Source organism: Bufo gargarizans, chromosome 4 (assembly GCF_014858855.1).
Source record: "Bufo gargarizans isolate SCDJY-AF-19 chromosome 4, ASM1485885v1, whole genome shotgun sequence".
Taxonomy (NCBI): Eukaryota; Metazoa; Chordata; class Amphibia; order Anura; family Bufonidae; genus Bufo; species Bufo gargarizans.
This window is the reverse complement of record NC_058083.1, coordinates 217118314-217141003: the sequence shown is the minus strand read 5'-3', so window position 1 is coordinate 217141003 and position 22690 is coordinate 217118314. Positions and strand designations below refer to the sequence as shown.

General features: G+C 45.3%; 1 protein-coding gene across 2 annotated transcripts in view; it reads left to right on the top strand.

Annotated features, from left to right (window-relative positions):
• CLCN2 (chloride voltage-gated channel 2) overlaps positions 1-22690 on the top strand; it is a 139649-nt gene that overhangs the window by 84635 nt on the left and 32324 nt on the right. For both annotated transcript variants that reach the window (XM_044289949.1, XM_044289948.1), the window contains exons 6-13: positions 232-309; positions 1784-1862; positions 2306-2431; positions 4423-4507; positions 12408-12509; positions 17738-17822; positions 17918-18073; positions 18196-18265. In XM_044289949.1, coding sequence (XP_044145884.1) covers positions 232-309; positions 1784-1862; positions 2306-2431; positions 4423-4507; positions 12408-12509; positions 17738-17822; positions 17918-18073; positions 18196-18265 — 781 coding nt within the window. The remainder of the gene's footprint in view (positions 1-231; positions 310-1783; positions 1863-2305; positions 2432-4422; positions 4508-12407; positions 12510-17737; positions 17823-17917; positions 18074-18195; positions 18266-22690) is intronic.

Sequence of the window (22690 nt, the reverse complement as noted above, 5' to 3'; positions counted from 1 at the left end):
AGCAGATGTGCGGGGAGCGGTGGGCCTCATGCATGACAGATAAATGCAGCTGCTAATACCAACACACCGAGCACAAATGGCGCATGCAGAATCCGCAAATAGGATTACCTGCAAAAGTAATTCAAGACTGCATTTATTTGTCACTCAGCGATCCGCCAGCGCAGCACATGCACTTACATTATGTATCAGTGACTGAATAGAAGCTGACATTTCTCCTTCTCATCTCCTCAGGGCCCGTTTGTGCATGTTGCCAGTATGTGCGCTGCTCTGCTCAGCAAGTTCATGTCTCTCTTTGGAGGAATATACGAGGTGAGTACATAAGGTGACGCTCCCCGGTGGCTTTTTTTTTTTTTTTTTTTTACTCTCGTGGAAGAGTTTCTGGTGCACGAAGCAGACCTGGGCTATTATGCAGAATGGTGTCACTGTCCTATTATTGGCTGCCAGTCACAGCTTGCGTCATTTTCCATGGGCTTTCACCTTTTCCGTAACTAGGAGAAATGACAGAATTCAGAAACAAGTACGGCTGAATCTTATTTCTAATGACAGTCTTATGAAACTTACAGCTGTGTCCTGCCATGTCCTAAGATGTGGGGAACGAGATGACCAGATTTGAAAATGGGTCTGATTTTGCAATACTGTCCCTGTCTATATGTAGCCACCCAGTGGTTGTAATGTGAATTGCAGCTTCTCCAGGGTTTTGCTAGCTTGTCCAAATTATATATTAAATTTGTATCATGGGAAATTGGGGTTCTTAACAAAATTAGTGTACAGGTAGCAGTGGACACGTGTGTAGCTGTGGAAGTATTGAGCTAGAGCTGCACAAGTGACCCTACTGAGGTACTTGCGTGCAGCACTGTTGACGTCACCTGCTGTTGGCAGGGAATTAATAACTCAATGGGATTGATTAGGTAATATCATCATCACTCACTACAGATTGCCCTTATGGGGATTATTGAAGGTTTGTGTGACCCTGCCTTGTTTAATCTCTTGCCATTCACTTTCTCCAGCCCCACCATAGTCCTGCTGCAGCACCAACTACAGCACATAAGGCTACTTTATCAGTAGGATGCCTTTCATGGCTTTGGAATTCTACTTGCCCTACTGCATTAAAGGGGTTGGCCCATCTCATACATTGGGGACATATCAAAGTCTGATAGGTACTGGTCCCACCACTGGGACCCTTACTTATCTCTAGAACGGACCCCACAAAGTGAAGGAAAGTGGACCGTGCATGCGCAGCCAGAACTACCGAAAATAGCTGAGTGCTGCTCGGCTATTTCCGTCAGCCCCATAGAAGTGAATGGACTGGTGGCTGCTCTTCAGCGGCGCTTCCCATTATTTTCTATGGGACTTCCGAAAATAGCCAAGGGTGCTGTTCTGCTATTTTCGCCACTCCCATAGAAATGAATGGAGAGCGTCCGTGCGTGCCCAGTTGGCTCTCCTTCACTTTGCGGGCTCCATTCTAGAGATAGGTGCGGGTCCCAGAGGGGGGACCCGCACCTATCAGACATTGGGAGCATATCCTAGCGATATGCCCGCAATGTACGAGATGCGCCAACCCCTTTAAGAGTACTGTGAGTCACAATGTACTGACTGTAGAATCTCTAGGAATAAGTGTTATGTATCAGCTAAACGTGATAAATAGTTGTTATGTGGTGGTGTGTAGTCTTATGTTTAGCAGACAACAGACACGTTGAAATCCGTCTACATTGCGAATCTGTGCAGCTTACGTAGACTTTCTTGCAGAGACTGTCTGATATTGCTGTTGTTCTTTACATGGTAGAATGAGTCCCGGAACATCGAGATGCTGGCTGCTGCTTGTGCTGTTGGAGTTGGGTGCTGCTTCGCTGCCCCTATTGGAGGTAAGAGGGTTGAGTGATTCATAGGGATCTGGGAGAAGAGACAAGCTATGGGAAAGGCTCGTGACGAGCATGTAAATGATTTGTGAGTGGGAAGATCCAGACTGCTTGAAGCATATGCGTGACATTTACCTAATTCTATAATTATGTAATGATAACAATGAAAAATACATTGGCGGTTTGGAAATGTAACCATAAACTCATGTTCCCTTACTTAATGTTGGCTTGTAAAAGGGCGACCTTTGCACTGAGATGTGAAGTGAGCGTAGAATTGTCTTAATAATACTGCATTTGATTAAGTGTTTGAAGCTTCTGTGTCATTTTTCTTTCAAATACATATTTTCTGTTATGAAAAAGGTAGAATTTCGTGCAACTTTTAGGTGTGTATGTTTAGGTCCTGGTAAGGTTATATTGATTCATTACTTTTCTCCTTCTTTCTAATCTAGGGGTCCTGTTTAGCATTGAGGTCACCTCCACGTTTTTTGCTGTAAGAAATTACTGGCGTGGTTTCTTTGCGGCTACCTTTAGTGCTTTTATATTTCGCGTCCTCGCCGTATGGAACAAAGATGAAGGTAAACATTGCCAGAATGAGATGTATGCAGGAGAGTTTTGGGATTAGGGCCCAGCCTATTAGTGCATAACTTGCCAAATGAAAAATTAAAGGGGTTTTTCAGTTGTTAGATATTGATGACCTTTCCTCAGGATACCATATCTGTGGGGGTTCAACACACAGCACACCCACCGATCAGCTGTTTTAGGCAGCCACAGTGCCGGAACGTATAGGGTGACAGAAGGCTCTGTGTACTGTGTAGTTTCCAGAGCCGTGTACTGCTGCTCTGCACCTGTTCACCTGAATGGGAGCTGATCTACAGTATCCTGACACAGCCACTACACAGTGGGCAGAACCTTGTGCTTTCTAGCTTAATCCACAATATAATTTCCAGCACTGGCAGCTGCCCGAAACAGTTGATCGTTGAATTTGCGGGCTGTTGGACCACCACCAGTCTGATATTGTTGATCAGGATGAGGATAGGCGATCAGTATCCAAGTACTGGGAAACCCGCTATTCTCCAAAAGTAAGAAAACTGTCTGTCATGTGCCAGGTACAGGTAACTACATCAGACAAACCAGAGATACCCATCTATTGGCAGCACTGTTTCTGCCATTGCCCCTCATCGGTCCAGCGTAGGGTTCTGGTTGGCTGAGTGAGATGCTCTTAAAGCAGCTGTTGGAGGATACAGAGTCTCCTTGCAGAGATCCAACTTACAGGCAATTTTCCTGGGGATTATTACCTGTAATAATCCATACACTCACTGGATCTCCACATGGAAAGCCAATACCTTCCAAAATCAAGTCAAGAAACATAGGAACATAGATGTGTAAATAGCAACTTGCTGTGTGTCAGTAAGGTTGTCATAAAAGCACAAATGAAGTGCATAAAACACCATTCTAGTGCCAAATAGCATTTTGGTTTTTTACTAAAAGTGACTATAGCTTCCCTTATGGCAAGACATGCATTGTATGACGTCTATTCACAATCTCATCTCCTTTCCTCTGCACAACCTTGTCAGTATCATATTCAGGTCTGGTTATTAGTTTGGCTGCAAGTGTGCATGTGGTTTTTGTTAATATGGTGGTAGGTCAGACTGGTGAACATAAGGTGGTAGGTCACACCGGTGGAATATAGGCTTAATATTAGTAAACAAAGCAAATGTGAGGCTCAGAACACAAATTCTTTTAGTAGCATGCATGGCAGGTAGACTTGAGCCATGGCGTGAGAGGGCAAGGTAAATAAATGAATTAATACCAGTATGGGTATCACCAGGAGGCAAACCCACTGGGGATGCTGATATAGTAATTTATGATGTGTGGATGTTTGTTGTCAACCAGAAGAGACACAGTAGTTGGTTCAAAGAGGAACTCCAACAAAAATGACAGACCAGTCAAAAGCCGCCTGCGATGAAGGTCCTTATATTCCCAAAGTAAAGACACCACGGTCCCTTTATATATTCACTGTGATTCTTCTGCACAATTATCCTGCTACCACTTTTGAATTACCTCCGTTGTGATCCTTTCCAATGTTTTGGTTAAAAAAAAATGTATAGGTAAACGGACCTGTCTAGTGGTAGTGTGAATGAGCACTAATAAGTGTTCTGGTATATGTGTGACATGTGTGATCTTTGGTTTACTGATGATTATAATGATATATTTTGCAGAGGGAGGCTAAGCACATGAAATACTTCCTGTCACCATTGCTGTAAAGCATTTGATGAATTTGTCTGTGATACACAATGACAGGAGGTACCGCTGCTGGAATAGTGCCCACATTCTGACCAATTGCATATCGCAATACTTACTCCTTCTAGCATGCACTGTTCTAATAAAAACCTTGGCACTGTGTGGTTAGTGACATGAGTTGTCTTGTTATTCATTTCCATAGGCAAAGGATTGCTTGGGGGAGCCCTCCCGATGAAGCCACTTATGTCGATCATTTGACCATGTTCTCTGTGCTCTTCGTTTCACTGATGTTCATTCAGCTCTATCTTGTTCTTTATCCTCACAGAGACGATCACTGCATTGTTTAAAACCCGTTTTCGCCTGGACTTTCCCTTTGACCTCCAAGAACTTCCAGCATTTGCAGTAATTGGGTGAGTGTCAGTCGTTTTGGATCAGAAGGGACTATCTGTGGTCTTAACCTAAAGCAAGGATACTCAAGGACATTTTGTAAAGGTCCACATACCTGGTTCTGACGTCAGGTGAATGTCCGAGCCGCAAAAAAATGGAGGGACACCACCAGTGGCATGTAGCGCCGCAGAAATGTTTTCTTACAATAGACCACACCTCTAATCCCCTTTCTGACGACCACACAGTAATAGTGCCCCCTTAGTGCCTCCCTTCACAGTAAGAATGTCCTCAGTGCCACCTAACATTAATGATGCCCCTTAGTGCCTCTCAGACAGTATGATATTCCTTTAGTATCCCCCACAAAGTATCATGTCTCCCTCTCAGTAAGGTGATCCTGTGGTGCCCCCACACAATGTGATGCTCCTTTAGTGCCCCTAACACAGTGTGATACCTCCTTAATGCCTTCCCACACAGTATGATGTCCCAAAGTGCCACTGCACAATCGTATGATCCCTTATATGCCCGACCACACATAACAAGGCACCTCAAGTGTCCCCAGAATAAAGTGATTTACTCTAAGTGCCCACTCGCATAGTAAATGTTCTCTTAAGTGGCTGACACACAGTATGATGCTATCTTAAGTGCACCCTACACAATGTGATGGTCCCTTAAGTGGCCGCCCCACACATAGATTAACCCCCCCCCCCTTAGATGGCTCCCCCACACAAAGTTATGCCTTCTAGATGGCCCCCCTCACACGGTTATGCGCCCTTAGATGGCCCCCACAAAATTATGCCCCCCTCATACTTATGTTCCCTTTAGTGGCCCCACACACAGTTATGTCCCCTAAATGCCCCAAACACAGTGATGCCCCTTTAGATGGCACCTTCTGAGTTATGCCCCCTTTGGTGGCCCCCTCATAGAGTTATGGCCATCCACTATGTTATGTCCCCTAGTTGGGCCACCTCACAGAGTTTTGCCCCCTTAGATGGCCCCCGCACAGTTAAGCCATTTAATGGCCCAACGTTCCCCCGATGAACAGAGCGGAGCATATCTTCTTTGCGCTGTGCTGTTTATGGCTAAGAACAGCAGGCGCAATGACATCAAAACATGACGTCTGCTTGCGCTGAACTCCGGGCAGCAGGGAATTGTGAAGCAGGGTACCGATGGCTCCCTACTTCACCATTGTATTCAACTGTATCCACATTCTGAGTATTCGGACTGTTGTCTGCCAGTTGAGTACCCTTGCCCTAAAGCCTAATTATTCCAAACACTCTTTCCACTTATGACCCATTATTCTGATATACTCTTTTTCTAAATGTCTGAGCAGTTTTTCTGTTATTCTGATTAGTTACTGGTATGATTATAGCGTAAAGCCACGTGGAATCAACTACGCAAAGGGCTGGTAAAGAAAGAGGCTACATTTGTTCCTCTTATATAAAACGAAGCCTACTCTGTCTGTGAGCAGCTGCAAAAACAAAAGTATTGTTGTATGTCCCATTGACCAGTTTTTTGGGGCAGGCTGGAATGCAATCCAATCTGATCTGGCAAACATCCTAAATTGTCACACTTCCCACTTATTTTTCTCCACCCATGAACAGAGGAATTTACTGAAATGTTCAGTTGTTATCCTAAATGTCAGTCTTGCAGATTTACACATCGTGGTATAAACTCAAGCCAGCCTAAGGAAAGCCGTGCATGCAGACTTAATTTTGTTTTGCCATTCGAATGCCCCTTCTGCCACTCTGATGACCTTACTCTTCCCCAAATCATAATGTAGAATACATAGAGCAAATAATGCAGTTTTTATTTTGGCAGCCAAACACATGTTCATTAAATGAGTAATTCCAACTAGACCACCTCTTTCCTAAAGCAAGCATTCTGTCGATAAGCTTGACTTCCACAGATCTGGTTGCTGAATCCCCAGTGACCAGCTGTGATTGTTTGGGTTTGGTTATGTAGAGCAAATGTATTCATTCTCTAGTTTTTGCAGCAGCTCCATTCTGTGGTAGAAGGACAACAAGCAGGAGACACCCTCTATGATGTCCATATGTCCTAACAAGGTACATAGATGGGGAACATCCTGTTGGGACAGGATGTTTTCTGAAATCCTGTTTAGAATCACATTCAAGTAACATTAAAAAAAACAGTGTATATACAGTATGGTACATATGTTGCAGATTTTTTTTTTGCAGATTTCACTCTTTGCAATGCAAATTGTGTCAAATCCAAGGACAAATCTACAGCTAAATCCACAGATAGCACATTCTGATTTTGCTGAAGGTTTTTGTGGCTTATACTCAGTAGAAACCTTCCACTACATATTATACTATCTATGGGTAATTGGTAGTAAGGGGTTAATAGGAACATCCCTGGTGGTGTATGGAAGTGAATGGGTAGTGGACACATTATTTGTCAAGTAACTGGTGTACTCACTAGTGTTGATGGAGCACCAAAGTGCTCGGGTGCTCGAGTAGAACACTTTGGGATGCTTGGGTGCTCTACTGTGCACCAGAGTACAATGGAAGTCAATGGGAGAACCCGAGCATTAAACCAGGCACCCCCTGCTCGGAAGAGGGGAGGGTGCCTGGTTCATAGGAAAAGGTCAGAAATTGATGGAAACACCATGGGGCGGATGTCTGGATGCATCTTGGACTCCCAGGTCGCTGCTGGGAACGATGTTGTCCGAGTAGTACGCCACTTTTACAGACTGACAATAATGCGCACAAAACTAAAGATAAAATCGATTTTAGAGGAAAAATTGTTAGGAAACATTCTTTCCTGTATATTTACTTGTATATAAAGTGCTGCCAAAAATTACAAGGAAGAGGCACTCCGAATACAACATGTATATCACATAAAGTAGGGCCTTATTCACATTGTGGTAGAATTGTTCAGGTAGTTTGAGAGTATCATACACACCCTTAAAAAATTATGATTGATAGCCTGCTAGTGACCCTGAAAAACATTAGGAGCAAGGGCCTGCTGGTGACCCTTTAAAACATTAGGGGAGAGGGCCTGCTGCTGAGCTGACCATCTAAAAAATTAGCTATTAAGCTAGGTATCATGGATTAGTGTGTATTTCTTGTGCTCTGGTAGCAGGCACAGTTTCACCGCGCCCAGGCCCACAGCCTCTTCGTGCACCATCAGCAGCACGGCCACTTCCCCGTCCCTTACTGCTTGCCTTGAGCATATTAAATGGTATATATGCAAGTATGTCACACGTTCAGTAGCGCAGGTTTTGTAAGTGTATGCGCAAATAAATTAAACTGAATGTCACAGATATTTATGATGCGCAAACGTTATACAGGAGATGTAGCACAGGTAATGTCGCTGTCACCAGCAGCGAAACAATTTAACTGAATGTCACAGATATTTAGGATGCGCAAGCATTATACAGAAAATGTAGCGCAGGTAATGTCGCTGCTGTCACCACCGGCTAACGTTATACAGGAGATGTAGCGCAGGTAATGTCACTGCTGTCACCAGCGGCTAACGTTATACAGGAGATGTAGCGCAGGTAATGTCACTGCTGTCACCAGCGGCTAACGTTATACAGGAGATGTAGCGCAGGTAATGCCGCTGCTTTCACCAGCGGCTTACGTTATACAGAAGATGTAGCGCAGGTATTGTCGCTGCTGTCACCAGCTGCCAAACAATTGCACGCAATTAAGTGCACGTTGCGCTAATATATTTCCCAGCAAGATAAAACTAACTCTGTCTCTAATACCTTTCAACACTCAAAACTCCCTAAAAAAAAAAAATATTCCTCTCCCTACACTATCTGTCCCTTCTGCTGCAGCTCACCCTGACTAAGTCTGAGCCGAACCATGTGTCATCGGGTGCTATATAGCACCCGATGACGCATTCTGGCCAGCCAATAACTGTAATGCCAGTAGCCAACATGGCTACGGCATTAGTGAGTGGCACTACTTCCCTGCACGTTTATTGGCTGCATAGCAGTGTCACGGCTGAGGATGGGGAAAACCCTCAGCCGTGCGATGATGGAAGATGGTCGCTGCTTGACCAGGACAACAGGATTAGGGAGCAGGTCACCTCCTATCGCGTCCCTAACCTGACCCTAACTCCTAGCTGCATGGGCCGACCTTTAAGGTAGGAGGACCCATGCTCAGGAACCTCGGAGCCCTGACTCACCCTCCGACCGGTCCCTGGACTAGGAGTCAGGGTAAGACAACCTGTTCCTTCTGGATACGGAGGAACAGGAGTCTCACTGGCCAAGCTGCAAGGAAGGGAGAACAAATACAACCTATGGCAATGGCAGGTACTTGCCACAAACATAACTCTCACCTGCCACAGACACAAAGCCTGGAACCCATGTGGAAGTACAGCCCACAGACAACAGGACTCAGCACACAACACACAGGAACCCAGGACCATAGGTGCAATAAAGAAACATAAAACCAAACCCATCTTCAAGACACCAAACTACATTATTATTTTGCTATGACCAGAAGGATGGCCCCCACTGGCAGTTGGTAAGTAACCAGGAGGATGTCTCCAGCCAGCATGGCTGAAGCACCCCACTCTGGCTACTGCCTACAACTGTGGCTATATAGGGCCAAGAGGCCACACCCAACAGTCAGACACACCCCGTGACTCACACACACAGAAAGGGAGTTAACCCTTCCAATACCACAGAAGGGAAAACACAACTTAAAGGGGAAGTGTCCAACTCAAGAACACACTGTGGCTGTTGCCGCAGGCAACGACATGGGTGGCATCCATGTCCTGGGAGTCAGCCCGAAGGCCGGGACACTGCCACCACATGTACACAATACAACCAAACGTTGCCACGGACAGCCACAGTGAAGGGAAGATGTCAGAGCACACAAAGCATAAACAGAGTGCACACAGACATACAAAAGTGCATACATACACGCACACAAACTCCAAGGGAACCGCACACATAGCTGTTGTCCGCGGCAACCTCACTTGAGGCCAACAACATTATGCCTCCAGCTGCGGTTGACACTACAACCCAAACCGCGGGCAACTGTATGCGGCTCCCAAGGAGTCACGGCCATAACATGGTCGTGACAAGCAGCCAACAAACACTAGTACTAGTACTACACTAGTACTCACCTCTTTAGGCTTCAGTACCGTCTTGTGCCACAAATGGGCTGGCAGCAGCTAAAGGTCAATTTAGATGGGATAATTCAGCAGGCGATTTCCAGGAAGGAACTGTTCCTTCCTGGCAAGAACCTGCTCATCAGTGGAGGAGACTGCTGCATTTACATGCAGCGATCTCATCCACAGTATGGGGACAAGTGATAGCTAATGCTGTATAGGGACAAGTGATAGCTAATGCACTTTTCCCCTCATTGCTTGCCAACAGTAGAGCTTGTTTAGACAGCACGATCTGCTGCTGGCAAACGACGATTTAGGTGCCTGCACAAACTATTCAATTACCCAACCAACGAGCTTTACGTTCATTTATTGGAAAATCGGTGGCACCTTTACACCGGCAGATAATAGCTAACAAGCATTCCTATGAATGCTAATTAGCGATTATCTGACGGATTCTCAGCCCATGTAAAGGGACTTTAAAGCCTCATTCACACGTCAGTGTTTGGTCAGTGATTTCCATCAGTGATTGTGAACCAAAACCAGGAGTGGAGCCTCCACAGACATAAGGAATAAGGGAACGATCTTTGTTTAGAGTCGCTCCTGGTTTTGGCTCATAATAACTGATGGAAATCACTGACTGTGTGAATGAGGCCTAAGAGTGCTGGAACCTTGCTGCAAGCAATACAGTGGAGAGGCACTAAGGAGGCATCACACTGTGTCAGGGGCACTAAAGGAGCATCACATTGTGTGGGGGCACCAAGGATTCATCCTGCTGTGAGGGGGACATCATTTATAATGTGATCCTTCAGGACCCCATGCATACTATACAGCAAAAAATGAGACAATTGTTAATGGAGGGTGTGTCTTTGGGGGTTTTGAATTTCATGGTCGCAGGGCAAGGGCTTTTTTCTTTACATTTTTACACTAACTGCTAGGCGCAGGCTTCTGCCTTGCAGTGTTCCCGGTGATGTCACCGGGACTGATGGGTGGGCTTTAGCGCTGCCCTAGCTTACCCATGATGAGCCTGGTACATCACTGGATCTCCAGAAAAAGCCCTTGCCCTGCGGAATTCAGCGCAGGGCAAGGGAGAGCATCGGAGCATGAATATCGAGGGGCTGAGTGGGGGAAGAGATGAACCCTGATAACCCCTTTAATCACGAGTAAGGGCTCATTCATACAACTGTATATTTGTTTCTGCATAGCAGAACGGATGCGGACCTATTCATTTTTGCGGACAAGAATATTCATTTCTATCATAGGGCTGGCCATTCCTTTCCACAAAATGCAGAACGCACATGGCTGGCATCCGTTTTTTGCGACTGCAAAATGGATAAGGTTGTCTGAATGAGCCCCAAGACTGTGTAGCAGTTGATGAAATGCTTATCCTTGGCCTGAAGACCAGAAAAGATATGGTTGTGTCAGGGGTCCACCTAGCCTATTGGCTGCCTGAGGCGAAAATTGAAACGCCCACTCCACCCCCTTCCAATGTCAATTTCTTAACCTAACCCCTTCGCCACAATGAAAGCGCTCCTTGCCCATGGCCCTTCCGCTGCCCCCCTCTTGCCCCTACCTGGTTCCTCCTGAGGCAATCGCCTCACCTGGCCTCATTGGTGATGCACCCCAGGTTGTGTATACTTATCTGTTCAAATCCTCCTTCATCTCTTGCGTACTTCCTTTCCTAGGGAACAATGCATGATTGGTCTAATTTTTTGCCAGTCTGGTAAAAAACACAACAAGCTGCAATGAGAAATAGTCTCCTTGACACACGTGCAGTAAAGAAGTATTGCCTGCTCTCACTGCTGTTCATATATCTTTATTTTTTTTCAGGCAAGGTACATAGGGTACAATAGCAGGGCACCTTGAAAAACGGAGTCACATACTACTATTGTACTGTATGTACTATGCCTGAAAATAATTATAGATTGTGACAAAACCCTTGTTTTAGGAATGCCCAGACTCTTGTATTTCGTCTGCTGTTAATGTAGTTAACCCTATTTCGCCCTTTAAATGTACACAAACCACCTCATCTGCCTGTGACGCAGTTAGTGAACACAATGGACATTAGCAAACACAATGGATATTGCCGGTGATACATTTAGCAAACACAATGGTCTTGGCCATCGACCGCATAGAACTATGTCCGGCCCCTTTATTCAATTATCTCCAGGATAGAGAGAAGAGATTTTACTGTTCATGTGCGAGTGTGTTATAGCTTACTGTATATTGATTGGTCACTGTATTTTGTGTGCCTGTTCGCCACAAGGGCCCCGTGGGAGTAACCCTTGCTGGAGGACTTAATAAAAGGCTGAGCTGTGGCCACCTATCAATAAAGTTGATCGTTTTTACCCCCATCCTGTTTGTGGGGAATTGGGAGCTATATATTCACAACACCTTGGTTTTCAGGAGATGCTGTACGGATTTACTCAGCTGGAGTGTAAAATATCTGTAACATAGATATATGAGTAGTAGCAAGTCCCAGGAATGCATCTTTACCACTGTTGGATTTGCCAATCCACAAGCACCACACCAGTGTAAGAGTGCCAACCAGTTCTGAATACTGACATGGGCAGAGCTGGGCTAGAATGCAGGGCTAAAGGCTAATCTGCCACCTCTGCAGATGTGATTGTGATCTATGTACAGGGCTGTGGAACATGTAGGTAGGATATGAATATAGCTTTGATATGCCATCACCTTCTCTTCTGAGAGGGTCCAGCTTTTGGCACTCCCACCAATCCTCAGAAATTTTGTATTGTCAACATTGTATTTCTTTCCAAATTCTTTCACATTCTTTTTTAGCTTGCATCCTTGTTGATCTACTGAGCTTTTTTCCTCCAGGATCGCTAGTGGATTTGGAGGTGCGCTATTTGTCTACCTCAATCGCAAGATTGTACAATTCATGAGGAAACAGAAGGCAATTAACAAATTCCTTATGAAAAAGTGAGTATGTCTGGAAATTTCTTTCACCCGAGCTCTGATCCTTGACCTGGATAGGACAATTCTAACATGAGATCAATTACTGTTTTATACCAAAATAAAACACATTGCACCCATTTCCTACACCAAGTGTGACTTCCGTGGAAATATATTGCAGACACAAATCCACGTAAGGACAAGATTTCAAACCCAGAAAGAAACTGGAACAAAAAGACTTCTCAATTATACTTAATATTAAAAATTCTTCTCCGGCCCCCTCTCCACTAATCTTCATCAGCTCATGTAGACCTCACTGACTTTGGTGGAGATTTATCAAAACTGGTGTAAAGGAAAACTGGCTAAGTTGCCTATAGCAACCAATCAGATTCCACCTTTTATTTACCAAAAGAGCTCTGAAAAATGAGGTGGAATCTAATTGTGGTTGCTATGGGCAACTGAGCCAGTTCTCCATTATACCAGTTTTGATAAATCTCCCCCTTTGTGTCCACTGTGATATCATGTGGCTGTGATTATGTTTCATCCACAGTGACATGACATCCCATAGTTTTTTTTTTTAAAGAGTCACTGTTCTTTCGCACATTTTATTTATTATAGAATTGTGTGAGTAGCAAATTTCTAAATGACTTCATTTAAAAAATATGCCTGCATCCACCTGACAAAAAGCTGTAAAATCATGGCCACCAGGGGTCTCCCTTCCACCTTATTTGCAGTCCACTTCTTGTTGTCAGGCGTGATCCATTCCTAGTAACAGAGACTCAGAAGATGGCTCACAGAAAATGGGGTCATGTCAGAGTTAGCTGAGATCCTGAACCTGCTTCTGAGGAGCAGAGAAGCTCCTGCATATCTGTAGGTCTGATCTCTCCCTCCTTAGCAGCTTCCTGAGGTTCCTAGAAGAAGACAAGGAGTAAAGAAAGGGGAGTCAATGCACACAGTAATGGCAGATTGAACAGTAGGGAGAAACCCACTGCATCTGAGTGAAATGCATCTAGCTGTGCAGCTGAAACTGGGAATAATATGGTTGAAAGAGACAGAGGGAAGCCCTAAAAACACCAATGCCTTCACATTTATCAATGTGCAAAGATACATAGCCATTATGCAAACTTTTTGGGGAAACTCAGGAATGCTTAAGGCTACTTTCACACTAGCGTTCGGGCGGATCCGTTCTGAACGGATCCGCGCATAATAATGCAGACGGAGGCTCCGTTCAGAACGGATCCGTCTGCATTAAAATGGCAAAAAAAAAAACTAAGTGTGAAAATAGCCTCGGACGGATCCGTCCAGACTTTCAATGTAAAGTCAATGGGGGACGGATCCGCTTGAAGATTGAGCCACATTGTGGCATCTTCAAACGGATCCGTCCCCATTGACTTACATTGTAAGTCTGGACGGATCCGCACGGATCCGCACGCCTCCGCACGGCCAGGCGGACACCCGAACGCTGCAAGCAGCGTTCAGCTGTCCGCCTGTCCGTGCGGAGGCGAGCGGAGCGGAGGCTGAACGCCGCCAGACTGATGCAGTCTGAGCGGATCCGCTCCATTCAGACTGCATCAGGGCTGGACGGCTGCGTTCGGGTCCGCTCGTGAGCTTCTTCAAACGGAGCTCACGAACGGACCTATGAACGCTAGTGTGAAAGAAGCCTTAGATATTCATTTCAGACTTCGGGTTTTTAATAAAAGAAAAATAAAGTTAGCCAGTCATGATAAAAAAAAAACAGAAAGACAATGTATTATTTCAGCTAAGTACTGATCTGGTTACATTTGTAAGAGCTAATCAGTATAAATTATAGCTGGATCATCTGCTTGGATCCAAACAAAGTAGAGTAAGAATTCATTTTTAGTAGGTTTGTATATTTATTTGTCATTTATGACTTTATATTTTGTTATTCATTTCTGCGATGTCATATAACATGAAAACAACAGTAAGTTGTATCTTCTGCATTACTGCCGTGAGGGTGATAGCTTTGCTAAAATAAAGACAAGAGGTCTAAAGAAAAAAAGAAAACAGGTCTGAAAGACTGGGTTAATAAATGGCAGCTCGAACTGCCATATCTAGTGCCATTTTATGGTTGTTAAAAGCGCAGTGTTTACCAGTGGTGAATTTTTTTAATTCACCACTGGTAAACACTGCACGTTTGACTTTTTTGAACACCAAGGTGCAGAATAATCTAGGTATGGCTTCTTAAGCCATTCCATCCATAGATTAGAATTTTAAAGAGCACACGTCAGCAGGAGCAGCCCTATCAAACAAGGCAAACTACCTGGTAGGGTTGATCCTGCTGAATAAAATGATGCCCAACTTGTGAAAATCAGCTGTTGCATTCCTTAGAAAAAATACTTTATTGTTTATGCAATTAAAGGTTTCGCTACACGGAGGGATAGAGCTTAGCAACTCTGATTCTCAGCTTTATTTTTTTATTTTTTCAACTGCAGATTCACCTTTTTTTTTTTTTTATATCAGGAGGTAGTTAGAAACTTTGGAAAGTGCAGTTTCTTTAGAGTGAAAGGCAGGTTGTTAGGGGTCAAGAGGAGAGTTTGCAGAAAGCTTATTAAGCGAGAGTAGACAAGATGTTCCAGAAGTTTGGCGATGAAGGGGAGGTTAGAAACAGGTTAGTAGTTAGAAGCGCAGGTTGGGTCAATAGATTTTAGTTTTTTTAGTAGTGGGGTTATAACAGAATGTTTGAAAGAGGAGGGAAAGATGCAAGAAGAGAGAGGTTAAATATTTGTAGTTAGGTGAGTAATGACAGTCGGGGAGAGGGACTGGAGGAGAGGTAAGGGAATGGGATCACTGCTGCAGGTGATAGGTCCTGAAGAAGAGGAAAGCCTGGAGACTTCTTCCGATATAGGGACAAATGAGGAAAGGGACCATGAGGAAGTGTGGGAGGGAGGAGGATCGAAGGGGACTGGGAGATTATTTGTTATTGTTCTTTGATCATGCAATATCACATTGCACATGAGTTTTTTAGGGTTACAGTTATTCAGTTTTGATCTCTTTACACACTATGGGTTAGTAAATTAATTGGATGGAATTAGTAATACAGTATTTTATTATCGTCTATTTATTATTGCTATTTCTTTATTGTATCTTATACACCTGATTTATTAGTGTATTTGACCTCTGTAACTATTTAATGCATTGTGCTGCGGGGGAGGTTCTCATACATATTCAGTTTGAGACCTCCAGGTGTGTTGTGCTTTTGGTATCTTTTAGGCCTCTTTCACACTACCGTATGGCTATTTCAGTGTTTTGCGGTCCGGTTTTTACGGATCCGTTCAGTTTTTTTTTGCTTCCGTTGTGTTTCCGTTCCGTTGTTCCGTTCCGTTTTTCCGTTCCGTTTTCCGTATGGCATATACAGTATACAGTAATTACATAGAAAAAATTGGGCTGGGCATAACATTTTCAATAGATGGTTCAGAAAAAACGGAACGGAAACGGAAGACATACGGATGCATTTCCGTATGTGTTCTGTTTTTGTGGACCCATTGACTTGAATAGAGCCACTGAACATGATTTGCGGGCAATAATAGGACATGTTCTATCTTTCAACGGAATGGAAAAACGGAAATACAGAAACGTAATGCATACGGAGTACATTCCGTTTTTTTTTTTTTGCGGAACCATTGAAATGAATGGTACAGTATACGGAACGCAAAAAACGGCCCGCCAAACGGAAACAAAAAACGGTAGTGTGAAAGAGGCCTTAAGGCTACTTTCACACTCGCATTTGGTGTAGATCCGTCATGGATCTGCACAAACACATCCATTCAGATAATACAACCACATGCATCAGTTCAGAACGGATCTGTTTGTATTATCTTTAACATAGCCAAAACGGATCCGTCTTGAACACCATTGAATGTCAATGTGGGACAAATCCGTTTTCTATTGTGCCAAATTGTGTCAGTGAAAACTGATCCGTCCCTATTGACTTACATTGTGTGTCAGGGCGGATCCAGTTTGGCTCAGTTTTGTCAGACGGTCACCAAAACGCTGCAAAGCGGAATGGAGGCAGAACGGAGGCAAACTGATGCATTCTGAGCAGATCCTTATCCATTCAGAATACATTAAGAGCAAAATTGATCTGTTTTGGACCGCTTGTGAGAGCCCTGAACGGATCTCGCAAATGGAAACCAAAACGCTAGTGTGAAAGTAGCCTAACTTGTCCAATAAAGCTTTATCTTTTTGTCATACAGTGTGCATCAGTTTTTGACATGTAGTTTGCTTTTTTCATCTACTTTCCTATACTTACATGCTGATAGCATCTTTATGAATTAGTGGTGCCCATCCCATGATGTTTAATAAACCCTTGAAATCATTGAATGTAATTCCACTATGCAATGCATAACATGCCGTGTATTGTAATGGAACAGAAATGGAGATATTTGGCTTTACCCCTAGGCTAATTTTACATGGAGCGTGTATGGTCTGGGAAACACGTTCTGTGTCATGGCCGCATTTTCTGAACCAAACACTGCTCCTCTGAACTGAATAATGATTTATGGTCTGTGAGTTCCTGTCTGACCACAGGTCTGTTGTAATACTTATGGTATTATGCGAGTACAGTACAGTAGACCTTTGGTTGGGCAGTCATTCACTGTATCATAAATCATTATGATGCTGTGAGTTCAGGTCAGAGGAGCAGTGGTCGTTTGGGAAATGTGGCCATCACACTGAGTGTTTCCAGGACAGGACCCATTCATGTGAAATTAGCCTAAGGGTCCATTCACACGTCCGAAAAATGGGTCCGGATGGGGAACTGAGCCAGACCCATTCATTTTCAATGGGGCCGCAAAAGATGCGGACAGCACACAGTGTGCTGTCTGCATCCTCACTTCCGTTCTGCAAAAAAATAGAACATGTCCTATTCTTGTCCGCAGACACGGACAAGAAAAGGCATTTCTATTTAAAGTGCTGGCCAGGTGCGGACCGCAAAATGCGTAATGCACATGGCCGGTGTCCGTGTAACATGGATACCGTGTAGCCAGCCCTATGACAGAAATGCCTATTCTTAGACATGACCTATCTTTTTTGTGGTGCCGCGAATCGGAATTGCGGGGCACAGTGTCCTGTCCGCATCTTTTGCGACCCCATTGAAATGAATTGGTCCGCACCCATTCCGAAAAATTGCAGAACGGATGCAGACCCAAAAATACGGTAATGTGAATGCACCCTTAAAGTGAGATTTGCAGATTTCTTATTGAGTAGCACACTGATTGCTGAAACTTAACCTGCAGGCGTCTTCTGTTTCCTGCTGTGGTCACTTTACTCATATCTACTCTGACTTTCCCACCAGGATTTGGTCAGTTCATGGCTGGTCAGGTAAGTCTGCTGGTGGTGAATGGTGGTAGTATTATAACAACACAGTTGAAAAGTCTAATAAGTATTACACTTATTATATCCTCCTTTCTCCTCAGCTAACACAAAAAGAGACTTTGGTATCACTGTTTGATAACTGTACATGGGCTCAACAAGGGGTCTCTGAGGACTTCATGTTTAGAGGTGCTTCCAACGCATGGAAAAGCCCGAGAACCAATGTGTTTGTCACTCTGGTGGTCTTCATTCTAATGAAGGTAGGTTGAACTTGGTATAAATATGTACCATGTGTTCAATATTTTGTTTACTCTTTGCTTCTTGTTTTCTTTGTTACTTTTTTTGTCTTACCCTTGTGTTTGCAACCATCTTTCTCTCTCAGTTTTGGATGTCTGCACTAGCCACTACACTTCCAGTTCCATGTGGAGCGTTCATGCCAGTATTTGTAATTGGTGAGTTTCACAATGTTTTTTTAGCAGCAACATAGTTGGTCAGGAGAAAGTTGTGATCGGACATTTATGAAAATCACTAACTGACGTATGATTAATAACCTTTATTTTGTTATCTGTAATTAAAATGAAATAAATCAGACTGACAGCTGCCAGTGGAGCTCTAATGCGTGGTTTTATATCACTGGCCTCCAAGCCATTGGTATACACCCGCCATCTGTACTGGGGGTAATGGATAAATGCACTGAAAGACTACCTCTTTGAAAAGAACGTCCCTGAAGTAGACCAGATTTTTCTGTGGCTTTTTTTTCAATTCCTTTATATCTTTTGTGTATTTCCGCTATTCTTTGAGAGAATCCTACTTCTAGAAAAACATTTTTCACTGCTGATTTGTGTAGCTGTGTCAAGGAGTATACCTTTAAAGATGTATGTGATGTCCAGACTAATGCCTCAGTCTAGTAACAAGTGGGATTTTAGGGAGTCTGTCATCTCCAAAATAGATTTTAACTAGGTTTGAGCGAACACCTGGAAGTTTGGGTTCGCCGCAAAGTTCTGGTTGGGGACCCGTACTTGACCTGAACTTGACCCGTAAACCCATTGAAGTCCATGGGTATGGGGACCCAAACTTTGGGGCACTAAAATGGCTCTAAAAAAGTCATAGAAAGGGCTAGAGGGCTGCAAACGGAAGCAAAATAGGGATAAGAGCAGGACAATTGCCCAACAAACAAATGTGGATAGGGAAATGAATTAAAATAACATAGAATAAAAAATAAAACAAAAGTTAAAAATAATGATCTGATAATGGCGGTGTAGGTGGAAGCGGTGGTGGAGGAGGAGGAGGAGGTAGCCACTACTATTTTTGTAGTTGTTTTTTGTCATAAATTTTTGTTATAAATATTTCCCAAGACATTGGGAAATATAAAAAAGAAAACAAAGAGCTGGAGTATAACAATGGCTGGGTGCGGCCAGTATACTTGTCTATTCTGCACAAGGTACGGACAAGTCCCGAGGGATCCATGCCTGGTTCATTTTAACGTGAGCTTGTCCATATTGGCCATGGATAGGCGGCTGCGCTGGTCTGTGATCACCCCCCCCTGCCGTGCTGAACACACGTTCGGACAATACACTGGCCGCAGGGCAGGTCAGCACCTCCAAGGCATAAAGGGCAAGCTTAGAACATGTGCCCATTTTGGAGACCCAACAGTTAAAGGGGGCAGACCCATCAGTCAGTAGGTGTAGGCGTGTGCACACGTACTGTTCCGCTATGTTGCTGAAATGCTGCTTCCTGCTAAGACGTTCCGTATCAGCTGGTGGTGCTGGTTGTTGTGGCGTGCTGACAAAGCTTTTCCACATTTTGGCCATACTAACCCTCCCTTCTGAGGTGCTGGCAATGCCCCAGTTGCGTTGGCGACTTCATCCTCCTCTTCTGCCTTCGCCTTGTGCTTCCACTGTCAGGTGGGAATGCCATCAGCAGCATGTCTACCAACGTGCGCTTGTACTCTCACATCTTCCGATCACGCTCCAGTGACGGAATTAAGGACGGTACGTTGTCCGTGTAGCGGGGATCCAGCAGCGTGGCCACCCAGTAATCAGCACTGGTTAGAATGTGGGCAACTGGCAGTCCTTGCGCAGGCACTGCAGCATGTAGTCGCTCATGTGTGCCAGGCTGCCCAGAGGCAACGACAAGCTGTCCTCTGTGGGAGGTGTATCGTCTGTGTCCTCTGTATCCCCCCAGCCACCCTCCAATGATGCCCATGAGCTGCTTTGGGTGCCACCCTACTGTGAACATGGTTCCTCCTCCTCATCATCCTCCAGAACTGTGCCGTGGCTGGACAATTGTGTACCTGGCCTCTGTTGGTGCAGGAACCCACCCGCCGAGCCACTTGTAAATGACTTCCCTCTTCCTCCTGCTTTTCCTCCTGTGCTACATCCTCTTCCATCATCGCCCGAAGTGTTTTTTTCAAGGAGACATAGAAGTGGGATAGTAACGCTGAGGACTGCATCATCGGCACTGGCCATGTTGGTGGAGTACTCGAAACAACACAACACGGCACACACGTCCCGCATGAAGGACCACTCGTTGGTGGTGAAGTGGTGCTGTCCTGCAGAGCGACTCACCCGTGTGTGCTGCAGCTGAAACTCCACTATTACCTGCTGCTGCTCGCACAGTCTCTCTTGCATGTGCAAGGTCGAGCTCCACCTTCTGGGCACGTCGCATATGAGGCGGTGAGCGGGAAGGCCGAATTTACGCTGCAGCACAGACAGGCGAGCAGCAGCAGGGTGAGAAAGCCGAAAGCGTGCACAAACGGACCGCTCTTTCTGCAGCAGCTCTGACATATCGAGGTCATTTTTCAGGAACCTCTGCACCACCAAATTCAGCACATGCGCCAGGCAAGGGATGTGCGTCAAACTGGCTAGTTCCAGAGCTGCTACGAGATTTTGCCCATTATCGCACACCACCAGGCCGGGTTTGGGGCTCACTGGCACCAAACACTCATCGGTCTGTTGTTCCATGCCCGTCCACAGCTCCTGCGCGGTGTGGAGTTTGTCCCCCAAACAGATAAGTTTCAAAACATCCTGCTGTCTTTTCCCCCTGGCTGTTCTGAAGTTGGTGGTGAAGCTGTTACGCTGACCAGATGAGGAGGCGGTAGAGGGGGAAGTGGAGTAGAAGGAGGAGGCAACAGGAGGCAAAGAGAAAGGTCCTGCAATCCTCGGTGGCGGAAGGGCATGCGCCAAACTGCTATCCGCCTCAGGCCCAGTCACCAGTGCATTTACCCAGTGTGCAGTTAGTCCACGTATTGGTGGTTATGTGGACCTTGCCACAGATGGCGTTGCGCAGTGCACACCTACTTTTGTCCACCACTTTGTTGTGCAGGGCGAGGATGGCTCACCTGGAAAAGTAGAGGTGGCTGGGAACCACGTACTGTGGGACAGCCACCGCCATAAGTTTTTTTTAAAGTTTCCGTCTCCACCAGACGGAATGACAGCATTTTAAAAGCCAGGAATTTTGAAATGCTGGCATTCAGGGCCAGGGATCATGGGTGGGTAGGGGGGTACTTCCTCTTTCTCTCCAGTGTTTGGGAGATGGACAGCTGAACGCTTCCATGGGACATTGAGGAGATGCTTGGTGACAGTGACAGACGTGGGGGCGTTGCTGCCACATCCTCTGTTTGCAGGGTGGCAGGTGTAACTGTCACTCCAGAGGGGGCTGAAGAGGCCGAGACTGCAGCAGAAGATGGACCAGGAGAAGCCTGAGATCTTTCATGGTTTTTGAGGTGTTTACTCCACTGTGGCTCATGCTTTGCATTTAGATGCCTGGTCATGCAGGTGGTGCTCAGGTTTAGAACATTTATGCCTCGCTTCAGGCTCTGATTGCACAGCGTGCAAACCACTCATGTCTTGTCGTCAGCTCATTGTCTGAAGAACTGCCATGCCAGGGAACTCCTTGGAGCTGGCTTTGGTGTGTTCAGTCCCTGGATGCGGGGGGCAGTAGCAGGCGTACTGGCTAGGGGACGGCCACTCTGCTTTTGCACACTGCTCCCTCTTTTGCTGTGCGGCTGGTGCTGTGTGACCACCACCTCTTTCTCCGAACTGCACACATCACTCGCATGACCTTGATTTTTATGTAGGGTCTAGGACCTCATCATCCTCCACATCATCTTCCACCCACTCTTCACCCCTGCCCTCCTTTCTAGTCTGCACACTGCAAAAAGCTGCCACAGTTGACAGCTGTGTTTTTGTCATCATCATAGACGTGCTGCGGTGGTCCTCCCATGTCCACATCCTGAAACATATGTGGTTGGGCATCAGTGCACTCAATCTCTTCCACTTCTGGAGCAGAGCTATGCGGACGGCCCTTGGAAACCGTGCCAGCTGAGTCATCAAAAAGCATAAGAGACTGCTGCATGACTTGGGGCTCAAACTGCTTGGCTGATTTGCAAGGGGGTGAGGTGAAAGACAGATGCCCATGGGCTGCAGGTGCCAATTCTGCGCTTTCAGCAGGGGACAGGGTGGGAGACAATGTGAAGGAACTGTAGGCACTGTCAGCCACCCAATATACTACCGCCTCTACTTGTTCTCGCCTCACCATTCGTACACCGGTATTCGGGCCTACAAAATAACGCTGAACGTTCTGTCACAGGTGTTTCATTTGGGCGTGTAGCTGGCACAGATTGACCACGTCCTCTCCCTGCAACAGGAGCTCCACCAACCCCAGCAGCACCACGACCACATCCCTTATTTGATGCTCTCCTCATTCTTTGAGGTCACCCACTGAACTAACAGACAAATTAACTATATTATTTTCCCTGTCACATATGCAGTCAGGTGTACTTCATGCAATAAATGGGCATATGACGTGCACCTAACTAACAGACGGATTAACTATTATATTTTTGTGTCAGGGGTACAAAGTACAATGTTGCATTG